Source organism: Coffea arabica, chromosome 3e (assembly GCF_036785885.1).
Source record: "Coffea arabica cultivar ET-39 chromosome 3e, Coffea Arabica ET-39 HiFi, whole genome shotgun sequence".
NCBI classification, from domain to species: Eukaryota; Viridiplantae; Streptophyta; class Magnoliopsida; order Gentianales; family Rubiaceae; genus Coffea; species Coffea arabica.
In genome coordinates, this window is record NC_092315.1 from 6,687,560 (window position 1) to 6,699,013 (window position 11,454).

The 11,454-nt window shown below is 33.7% G+C and overlaps 1 protein-coding gene across 1 annotated transcript; it reads left to right on the plus strand.

Moving 5' to 3' along the window:
* The first annotated feature begins 8,454 nt into the window (after positions 1-8,454).
* LOC113737778 (S-adenosyl-L-methionine:benzoic acid/salicylic acid carboxyl methyltransferase 2-like) lies at positions 8,455-10,856 on the plus strand. Its single transcript, XM_027264952.2, has 4 exons — positions 8,455-8,655; positions 8,927-9,331; positions 9,411-9,665; positions 10,230-10,856. Exons 1-4 carry the CDS (start codon positions 8,470-8,472, stop codon positions 10,587-10,589), a joined length of 1,206 nt encoding a protein of 401 aa, XP_027120753.2. The 5' UTR covers positions 8,455-8,469; the 3' UTR covers positions 10,590-10,856.
* Positions 10,857-11,454: the final 598 nt, after the last annotated feature.

An 11,454-nucleotide genomic window follows, 5' to 3' on the forward strand; every position in this document is an offset into this window, starting at 1 on the left:
ACTCAAGATTCTAAATTCCTTAGTTTATTCATCACCACACATTGAGTCTGCGTTCAATCACTAGTTTAATGTAAGTTGGAACCGCCGGCTTTTTGTCGTAAGCATCCCTATCTCCCTCCAATCTTCTTGCTAGTGCCCCCCCTCCCCCGACTCCACCGCTGCCGCCGCTTACACCTAAACCCTCCTTCCACACCTCTTTCCCAACCCCCACTCCTGGATCCCCCGTCCCTTTTCCCTTACCCTTCCCCTCGTGCTGCCAAATTTTGGTCACATTTAGATATGTAAATGAAGCTATGTAATTGACTTATAGGTTGGATTACATCGAGTATTGGATAATATGCATATAAAGGATTATACGGGCAATATCGTATTTCTCTTTTTCTTCTCCCGTGATGGGTGGGGTAAGGGTTACAGACACTAGCGGATGCAATGGAAAGTGGGGAGTGACCCGCTTCCTCCCCAAAATTTTAGAAATTCTTCTATAACTCTTTAAAAATTTGTAAATGTTTCATATATATCCTTGTAGAAATTAGGTTTTGCCCCCTTCTCCAAAATTTTAAAAGTCCTTTTTATCTCTCTTTAAAATATTAAAAGTTTCACTTATATCTCAATGAATATTGTGTTTTTGTCCCTCAAATTTTTAACAAGAAAAGAAAAAAAGAATGACGTCTTCACAAATTTCGCCCCCCCAATGTCCCAAGCTCTGGTTCTGCTAGTGGTTGCAGAGGTAGGAAGTGGTGGATATTGTGGTTTTTCAAAATCGCCCCAAAACTCTAATAATAACACCTAAAAGAAAAACTCCGTTAGAAAATATTTTTTAAAAAAAATAAAAAATACAGCAAAGTTTTATAAAGCATTCCAAAAAATCTAATCCAAATGGACATGTTTTTTATTTCGCCCATTTTATGGTGATCGAAAACAGAATAATTCAAAACTCAAATTACTTGAACCAATATTACTATGTAATTCCCTATATGTTAGGCCAAGTGTAGTTTTTTCACACCATGAACATATTACTTCCAGAAAGACCAACATGAGACACCACCCTCCATATAGACGAATCAGGCTGGTGATAGAGGTTAGTTTCCTAAACTTTGTGCCAATCGTCCAATTTGAGGTCTACAATAAACTTTTAATCGCATTGTGTGCTCCAGAAGCAGAGGAGCGCCACAATGGAAGAATGTGGTTTTGGTCTATAAGCATTTTGTCTACCTATACACTCAACCCTCAAAACTTATTAACCCTAAACAAGGGGAAAAGAGGTAACTTAATGCTCATTAAATTTCTTCTTTTTCCTTCTTTCTTCCATTCCTAAAATGTACACCAAACATCAGCCACTCCAAAGAGTTGAAGATATCTGTATGCTCCTGCTGCTTCGCTTCACTTTGAGATATTCATTTGAGTACCCAAAATTTGGCACCATAGGCGACATTTGTCCACTTAGCCAAATTTGAACATTTCTATTCAATAAAAGCGTCTTTAGTGCTTGTAACCCTAAATCCTAGGATTTTTGTTTCAAATATGGGTTATATAGAAAATTTTCTCTACTATAATCTTTATTAGGGTCAATCAGATTACAATATTTTGCTTTGAGATCATTTAGCCAATTAGTGTTGAATCTTAGGATATTAGTACGAAAGTCATTTATAAACATGTGAAAATCAATTAAGAAGATTCATAACAATTGTTATGAACTAGATATGGACAGTTCAAATTAGATTTTATTCTTGAACAAGAATCCATTTTTTGATTTATTTCATTTGTTTCATGTCTGGAACAGGGGAGGATACATCTTATACTACTATTTTGAATTAGAAGAGAAATTTCAAAAAATGACAAATCTATTCACTCTACTAATAATTGAGTTGAATCTAGTGCAACATAAGGGATTTGCCTTTTCTATTGATTCCTATGTATTGGATCAAAAACAATTCTTGAATGAGGTATTTAACTCCAGGGATGAATTCAAAAAAGAAATCTTTATTGGTTCTACCTCTTATTTTTTTACGAAGAGAATGAATCTTTTTCTCAAATCCTCTATAACTCAGAATTTTCTATTTCTCTGGCCAGTTCCGCCCTACCTTTTTCTTTTCCTGATGTAAAATCAGACATGTATCCGACACAGTCTTGGTGGTTGTGGTACGTGATTCTGGTGCTTGTCCTTTCAATGCCAGATTTCTTTAGTTAGACAAAGTTGACTCGTATTTCTTACGCTGATGCACATTATGGTTCATAACCTGACCTAACTTTGATGATGTTAGCATTATTGTTGGATTCAAATAGAACAAACTTGAGGTTGTTAAGCTGTAGTTCTTTGCTGGACCATTTGTCTTTAATGCCCTTCTGCATAGAATTGCAAATATCAATGGCCTATATCACTGGCATCTAATTAGTGACAGGATTTTGATGAATATGCATTGTTCTCCTTTCAGAATCTTGACGTCCAATTCTGAAATGTCTTCTCTTTCTCTCTTTCATATTCTCAGGAGGAGGGTTCTTCAAGCATTAACTCCAGACCGGAGTGAATCATTGAACACTTATTTCTCCTACCAAAAGGGAAAGGGAAAAAACAACTAGGAAATCATAGTCCATGGAAAACCATGATAAATTATTGAACCACATTTGCAGGCAAAATGCCAAATGTTGCTGCTCCCAAATATAGAAGTATGTGCATTGATCACGTGACCTGTCCCTCAATTTCTTACATTGTTTTCAACATTAGATTGGAAATATTACGTACACGCGATGGTTTGCAACCTTTTTCAACATAATGATGTGAATATTGAGAAGACGGAATAACTATTCTTTTTTACACCGATTGGTAGTGGAGAAGTTTTTTGCACTTTTTATGAAATTGGTGTGTGTTTGGATCGCACCTTATTTTTTTCAAATTTTTTTGCTTGTATCATACGCATATTTTTCATTTTTTTTTATCTTACACAAACATCACATCAAATGAGTGTTATAGTATTTTTTTTTCAAAAAATTATCCTAAATAATCTTCTATCCAAACACACTGGTGTCACTTATCATAGTTGCTAGTTATAGTCGACTCTTTTTTCTTTTGGGGTTTTTGGATGTAGTCATTACTCTACTACTCCAGTTTTTATTTTTAAATCATAGTACAATTGGGTGACAACTATATGTTTTAAAGGTACGTAGATTATTGGTTGACGTTACTGATCTAGTCATTGTATAATTGATTTGAATGATTTGATCGGGTATGATATGGGTGGAATGCAAAAGCAAAAAAATTGTTCAATTACATTCCACTGGTCTATGAATCATCCAGAATTGATTCTGATCTGATTGTACAAATTTTAACTCCATAATTATTTCAAAGATTGATTTAATTGGATTCTCCATTGTTTAGGGAAAAAAAATTCGAATCATATATCCAATTCCCATGATGTTCGTTTGTTTTAACCAATCTTAACTGTTTCACAGCAAATGAAGCATCATTTCAAGTCACTCCTAAGTGCCTGTTTGATAACATAAAAAAAGTGCTGAAACTGAATTCATTCAGACATTCAGATGTTGTGGGTGTTTGATAAATAAAAATTCACCTGCTGAACTTATTAAGTGGTGCTGAATTTGTATGTATTTTTTTCAGCACAAGAATCGTAGCTGAATGCTTAATTTGATAAGAATCAAGAGATTTACTTCAACTACTTTATCTTATCTACCAACTATATCCATGTTTGTTAATTACATTCAAAATCCTTATATAATTAAACAACCTAATATTTCCTATTCAAAATCCTTATCTAATTAAACAAAACAACCTTGATATTCTCTATTCAAAATTTTTTTTAACAATAGTATTTTTTTTGCAGTAATTTTCATCCACAAACGTTTATATTTTGATATATATTTTTTTTCTACATATAAATATTATTTATGTGATGCAGCTTATCCACACACACGTGGCTTTATGACACCATATCGAAATATTAGATATTGGTTGTCTGATTTTCAAAATGCTTCTCGTCCAAGATCAAAAGAAGAACGTTTTAACCAAGCACATGCAAGATTGAGAAATGTAACTGAACGTGCTTTTAGAATATTAAAAGCTCGTTTTCCCATTCTCAAAACGATGAAACCATACCCTTTTCCCACACAAAGAAACATTGTCATTGTATGCATTGCTCTTCACAATCATTGTCATTTTCATACCTAACAATTTTAAGTTAATTAAATCATAGGTTTTATTTCCTTTTTGGATTAAAAGATAGAAGGACAAAATTGTACAATCTAGCTTATTAAGCATTAAATTATGAATATTTATCGAACAGTATAAATAGATTCAGTATTAAGATTCAGACATTCATATATCTCTTTTCAGTGCTTAAAATTCAGCAAATTAATTATTTCAGTATTCAGAATTCAGAATTCAGAATTCAGTGTTATCAAACGGAGCCTAAGACTCCTAAACCAGACTGGAAATGCCCAGTTGAAAGGAACCAAATATAATCAACAACAAAGATTTACCACTAAATTTTACTTATCAGTTGGCTAGCTCCAGATGAATAGCAATTTGGCTCTTCATTTTATTTAATTTCATGCATTTGTATGATGCATATGTCTAAGGGAAAGTATTGCCAATTTAAATAACTTCCAGATTTTCCTACATTCTATTTCGTAATTCAAGCATTATGGTACATGGTGCATGTGGTTTATAAAAAAAAAAAAATTTAAAAGGAGCAACCTACAAATGCGAAATATGCGAATGATTTCTCAATAATTGCTCAGTCTTTAAGTAAACTACTTTCTTCAAATCGCAGTACAATATGCGAAATATGCGAATGATTTCTCAATAATTGCTTATCATGTTAGGGTGGTTATCTATATTTAACATCAGGTGAAAACCATCACCTATTAAACCCAAGATCTATATGGTGATCATTAAGAAACAAATTAACATTAAAATAGCGGAAGTGTACCTGAATCCATGTTGACAAACTTAATACTTGAATCCTTAGAGAGTTTGGGGTGGCCTTCCAGGTCAACACGTATTTACCCTTTCCTTTGAGAGAGCCCTTTAGTTTCTCTCTGGTATCTTTCCTAATGATGAGATATCAGGGAAGAGCTATTTTATGGTATTAGGAAATACGACAACTAGAATGATACCTATGACCTGGGGACCATAACCCTATTTATAGGTAACAGTCCTGTTACCTTTTGGAACCCTATTTCAGCCCATCATAGAAATAGGAGCCCTTAAGTCTCTACACATTAAAGGCCCACATCCTATTAGATACATTAAGTCCAAACTATATTTGATCACTTTAATTGGGCTTTGATCACTTTAATTGGGCTTAACCTTAATTGACAGTTTGCAACACATAATTATTCACATATAAGTCCAATGTTGGATTAAGGATCCAACATATCAAACGTACTTTAAAGTTCAGGGAATCCTATGACGAGTTTTCACTTACAGAAGGTCTGTCTATCAGAAGGGAACATTTGATGGACAACAACTAGGAAATTCCAACCAATACACACACACACACACACACACACACATATATATATATATATATATATATGTATGGGGGGAGGGAGTGTAAGCGAGAGGTTTCGGGTTCGAGTTCTCCCGCTTACACTTATAGAGACATAGACACAACAAGAGAATGGTAGTTAAAACATTTAATCTTATTTAAGAGGTATGGAGTTTTAGAACGGTTTTGATAGGCTAGTATATTCTAGCAAGAGAATATACATATTGATTGATTGGATTAATTTTCCCACACTATCAAATGCAAAGATTTTTTTTGTTTTATATGAGGGGCCTTGAATGTATGCTACATATTTAAAAAAAAATTAAAATTCGAGTGTAAATTTTGCGTATAGAACTTTTTTACACCAACAAGTGCAGGAAAGGTTAATTTCTTCCTTTGGATCTCAAAAAGAGATAGAACGGAAAAGAATTGTTTGGAAAAATTCTCTGTGTTATAAAAATTCATTGGACGCATAAGCTGCCTGACATCTAAATAAATTATCTCTAGGAGGCTATGTAACTAAAAAAACACGTTGAAATTTAATCTGCTAAAACAGTTTTGCAATTTTAAAACTTTGTTCGGCTGAATTTCATTTCATGCCCTCACTACTTTACATCAATTTAGACTCTGCTTCTCCCCCTTTTTTTATTGGCAAAGTTATTAGAAATGAGGTTCTAGATTGCCAAATTAATAAACAGGGTGCGACTTATGCATTTAACAAATAAATTTTGCCTAGTTACCCTTGAGGGTATCAGTTGCAGCAAGCAAGCAGATTTTGTACAAAAAGCACTTATGCCTCCTCCTACACCCGAGAAAATTGAATATTTTCATCGATTTGAAAAGCTGCCTGCTCCTACATAACGGTTTAAAATAAGTTCAAAGAATACAGCGAAACATTATGACATGTTATTTGAAATACTCATTATTTACACATATTAACTTATTTACATCGTCAACGCATTTTTCAATCACTTTTTTTTTAATCTCATATACATCCTATTAAAAAAGTGTTACGATATTTTAAAAAAAAATTATTCCAATTCTCAAGTAGTTCAAATCCATTCTATCTCTTTCTGTGACCAATTTTCCATGCCTTGTGACGAGGACATGCAAGCTGTCTGTCAAGTTCTAGATGATTTAATGTTTGTTTTATTATCTAGAACAAACATTAAATCATCCTCATCAGCTTTGGTGATGTAACCGATATGACCTCATTGTTACGATGTCAGCTTGTATGTCAATAAGATGACCTCTTGTCGTTTTTGCTGTGAGCTATGTTGGCTGGTTCAGAAATAATTACAAGCTCAGGGTTGTTGACTCTGCAACTTTTTATCCCATCATCCTCAATCATTATCTATTGAAGACGGTGACTGGTACATTCCAAAAGGAAACAAAAAATAAAATAAGAAAAAGAATGATCTACAGGCACAAACCTAACTTTGAAGATAGATATTTTAAATTTTCAAAAATTTTATTCGAATGAAAAATCAAAAAGTTTGAAGCCATCTCTCACACCATTTAGGTCAAAAAGTTTGTAGATTATGTTTCAGTCAAACTCAATTATTTTTTAGAGTGAAAACATACATTCAAGAAGGAAAGTGATGCGAATTAGAAAGTTTAAAGTCTAATTATGCAATTAAAGTTACACATGTTATGTTTTAATATCGAGCGATTAGGGTTAATTTTGAACCCTCCTACTTACATTATTTTAAAAAAAAGTTACGTTTTAATATTTGTTAAATCTATTGATAACTTTTCTCATCAAATCGTGGATACTTATTTATTTTGTCCAATTGGCTAATATGGATTGAGAAACATCTAAATGATGGCCTGCTATTGGACAAACTCACAAAGCTGTACATATCACGTGTGTATCAGAAATCTGAAATAATTTATAGCCACTACTTTCCAGACCAACAAATTAATAAAAGAGAAATTTTATGTGTTTGGATTGTAAATTATTTGAGATATTTTTACTGTAACACTTTTTGTGATGTGATGTATATGAGATAAAAAGGTAATTGGGAACATAAAAATGTGTATTGGAAATTGTAATGGTGATGTAAGCAAATATATTTGGGCAAATAATCTCCTGTCCAAACACAGGGTTAACTTTGATAGATGAGCAATTTTAATCCCCAAATTTTGGACGAAAATAAATTTGGTACCCAAACTTTCAACTTTTGAACAAAGTTAGTACTTATGACGGTTTTTTCCTAAATTGCTATTTGAAAGAGTCACGTGATAGTCACATGTCTAGCAACTATTAATAAAAAATTGCCAAAAAATGCAAAATATCCTTTTGATAATATTATTAGTTCTTAAACTTAGAATTTCGTGTCAGAAGGATATTTTACTTGATAAAATTATTGGTCCTTAAATTTAGTACTTAATGTCAAAAGGATATTTTACGTGATATTTAGCGTCAGAAGAATATTTTACAATGAGCTGGTTTCGGTTTATCATTTCATGTGATTATGAAGTCTGGATAATCAGTTTTTGTCGATGTTCTGGTTTGTTTTTATATTTAATTATAAATTTTTTGAAAGCTAAAAAAAAAGTTGTTGTTCGTTATATTAACAGAGACAAAAATGTTCGGCTAAGTTCTGTGGCGGATTGCAGTTGCAAGGATTGGTATTTTGGAATGGTAGGCGAAAATATATAACAAACTCTTTATTGGTGAGCTAATGGTTAACAGCAGTGCGAATTGAATAAATTCTGCCCCTTCCGAAACTTCGAAACAAAAGAAAACGTTATTACTACAACTTGTATCCAGTTTCAGTCCCATCCATGCATAAGGATATTTTTTTACCTTGGACAAAACTGCACATATCACGTGTATCGGTAATCTGAAATAATTTATAGCCACTACTTTCTAGACGAACAAATTAATAAAACTGTCCCTATTTCAAATTCTAGAGGACAATTCTGTTTCACCTTCCATGTTGTCACAAGACCATTATAAATGGGACTTGAACACATTGAGCACAACACACAAAATCAAGGCAAAGCAGATCAGCTTATTCGGCTTTGCTTCATCAAAAGAAAGCAAGAGACGAAAGGGAAATTGAGAGTGATGGAGGTGATTGATGTTCTTCGCATGAATGGAGGGATTGGAGATACAAGTTATGCAAACAACTCATTGGTTCAGGTAACACTAAACTATATTGTACTTGATCTTAATTCTGCCCCATATTTTTGACAATTTAGTGAATCATTTTCTTCGCTGCACTTTTTCATATAATTTTTTAGCGTCTATTTGGTTCTCTCGGATCAATTTTAATCTTCAAATTTGGCACCCAAGTTTCTATCTTGGTCTTCATTGTTTAAGTGCATAGTCTTTTAATTAATTCACTACCAATTTGGAGAAAGAAGGAAACCAATTTGATTAGTAATTTTTTACCTTCAATTTGGACATGCAGCAAAAGGTGATACTAATGACCAGGCCAATAACAGAAGCAGCCATTACTGATCTCTACTGCAGCCTCTTCCCCAAAAGCATCAGCATTGCAGACTTGGGATGTTCATCTGGACCTAACACTTTTCTGGCAGTTTCTGAGCTTATCAAAACTGTCGAGAAGAAACGCAAAATTTTAGGACAAAAATCTCCAGAATATCATGTATATCTGAATGATCTTCCTAGCAATGATTTCAACACCATTTTCAAGTCTGTGCCACGGTTTCAAGAAAATCTGAAGCTGCAGATGGAATCAGAGTTTGGACCTTGTGTTTTCGCTGGAGTTCCTGGTTCCTTCTACCAAAGGCTCTTCCCCGCCAAAAGTCTTCATTTTTTTCACTCATCGTATAGTCTTCAATGGCTATCCCAAGTATGTCTTCCCCATTTTCTTTTATATAACATTCATAATGTTTTCATTGATTATAAGTAACGTTGATTTTGCTTCTTAGGTCCCTGAATTGGAAGAGGTTAACAAAGGAAACATTTACATGGCATGTTCAAGCCCTCCAAGTGTGATAAAGGCATACATCGATCAGTTTGAGAAGGATTTCTCGACTTTCCTGAGCTGCCGAGCAGAAGAATTGGTAACTGGTGGCCGCATGGTTTTGACAATTTTGGGGAGAAAAAGTGTAGATCCTTGTAGCAAGGATGGTTGCTACATTTGGGACCTTTTAGCTCTGGCCCTTAAGCAGATGATTTCTGAGGTACATATCTGAATATATGTTGAATAACCTTAGGAAAATTGTCTAAATTGCTTGCAATGCACACTGGGTTTCAGCATAGAACAATTTTTGTTTACTTTCAAACCACTAAACAAATTAGAAATTAGGTTTAATCGAGTTTTATACAAAGAAGTTAATACGCTTGCAATCTTTAAACCAGACATCCGAGTTGTCAATCGTAGAAGTAAAAGAGTTGTACTTTTAAATTCTCAAATTACAAAATGTAACTAGCAGAAGTAGAATAATACTCATGAATTCTTAATTGTGCATAGTACTTTAAAGAGAGGACATATGTTCAGAAACAAGTTATGCGTGGTCGGAATTGATTGATTTTGAGGGGTCAGAAATTGGAAGAACCAAATCTTACAATTTTGATAAAATTACTACATATTTAGTTAGGATTTCTCCACATGTTTGTATGATCCTCGAGTGATTAATGATATTAATTAGACAACTTCATGTCGACATAACAACTTTGACCGCTAAAACAAAGTATTTAGCAAGGATTCTATGGATTGGTGCTAACACATCAACATCACGATGCAGGGCCTAATTGAAGAAACGAAACTAGATTCATTCAATATCCCACAATACACACCATCACCTGCAGAAGTAAGATCACTTGTTGAGATGGAAGGGTCTTTTACGGTTGATCGTCTCGAGGCAACTGAGATACATTGGAATGCACATGATAGTGAATATTTTGAATTTGATGAATTCAAGGATGGTGGCTATAATGTTGCCAAATGCATGAGAGCTGTGGCTGAACCCTTGCTTGTTAGTCACTTTGGTGAGGGAATAATAGAAGAAGTGTTCTCCAGGTACAAGAAAATACTTTCTGATCGCATGTCCAAAGAGAAGACTCAGTTCATCAATGTGATTGTCTCTTTGGCTAAAAGGGCATGATAATATACAATGTCTTCCCCTAAGAACTACACCTTGACAATGGTTTGTTATGAAATTTCTTTGCCTATACTTGCAAAGAAGCAGTCAAAAGGGACCCGAAAAGGGGGCCCATTGTTATGCTGTACTTTAGTCGTTCATTTTTTCGTGCAATAAAAGATTACGTCGATTGCTGTTGTTGTATTGGTAAAACATATTGTCTTTTACCAATTTGCTTCGTAGATGTATTAAACATAATGAAAACAATCTTACCATTGATCTTCGAGATTATCTTTTTATTGCCAAGGTTTAATGGTAAAGTTTGAAACAAATATCCACTGCCAGATACATTAAGCTTTTCTGGGATTCAGAGTTTCAAAATGTGTTTGTTACGTGATAATGAAAACACCTCGAGAGTGTCTACCAAAGAATCCAATATGTAAGTCAGAAACCCAACTCTGACCCAAAAACTTAAACTGTTTGGTCTCGGGTCCTTAGTTACATCTAAACCCTTCTTTAACCTGTAGACTTTATTTTTTTGGCCTTTTTTCACATAACTTGTAGGTTGTTCAATATATACTTCCTCTTCAATAATTCCATTCAAAAAAGCAGATTTCACATCCATTTGATAAATATTTCAAGAATTATTGGCAGTAATAGATATAATCATGCGAGCAGTATCAAGTCTGGCAACTGGAGCAAAAATTTCAAATTAATCAATACTTGACTTTTGCTTGTATCCTTTAACCACCAATCTTACTTTGTAACGGTCTATCTCTCTAATTGGCTTGTATTGGTCTTGTAGACACACTTGACACCAATTAACTTCTTCCTAAATGGAAGTGTGATCAACTCCCATGTCTTATTTTTCTCAATTGCATGTATCTCC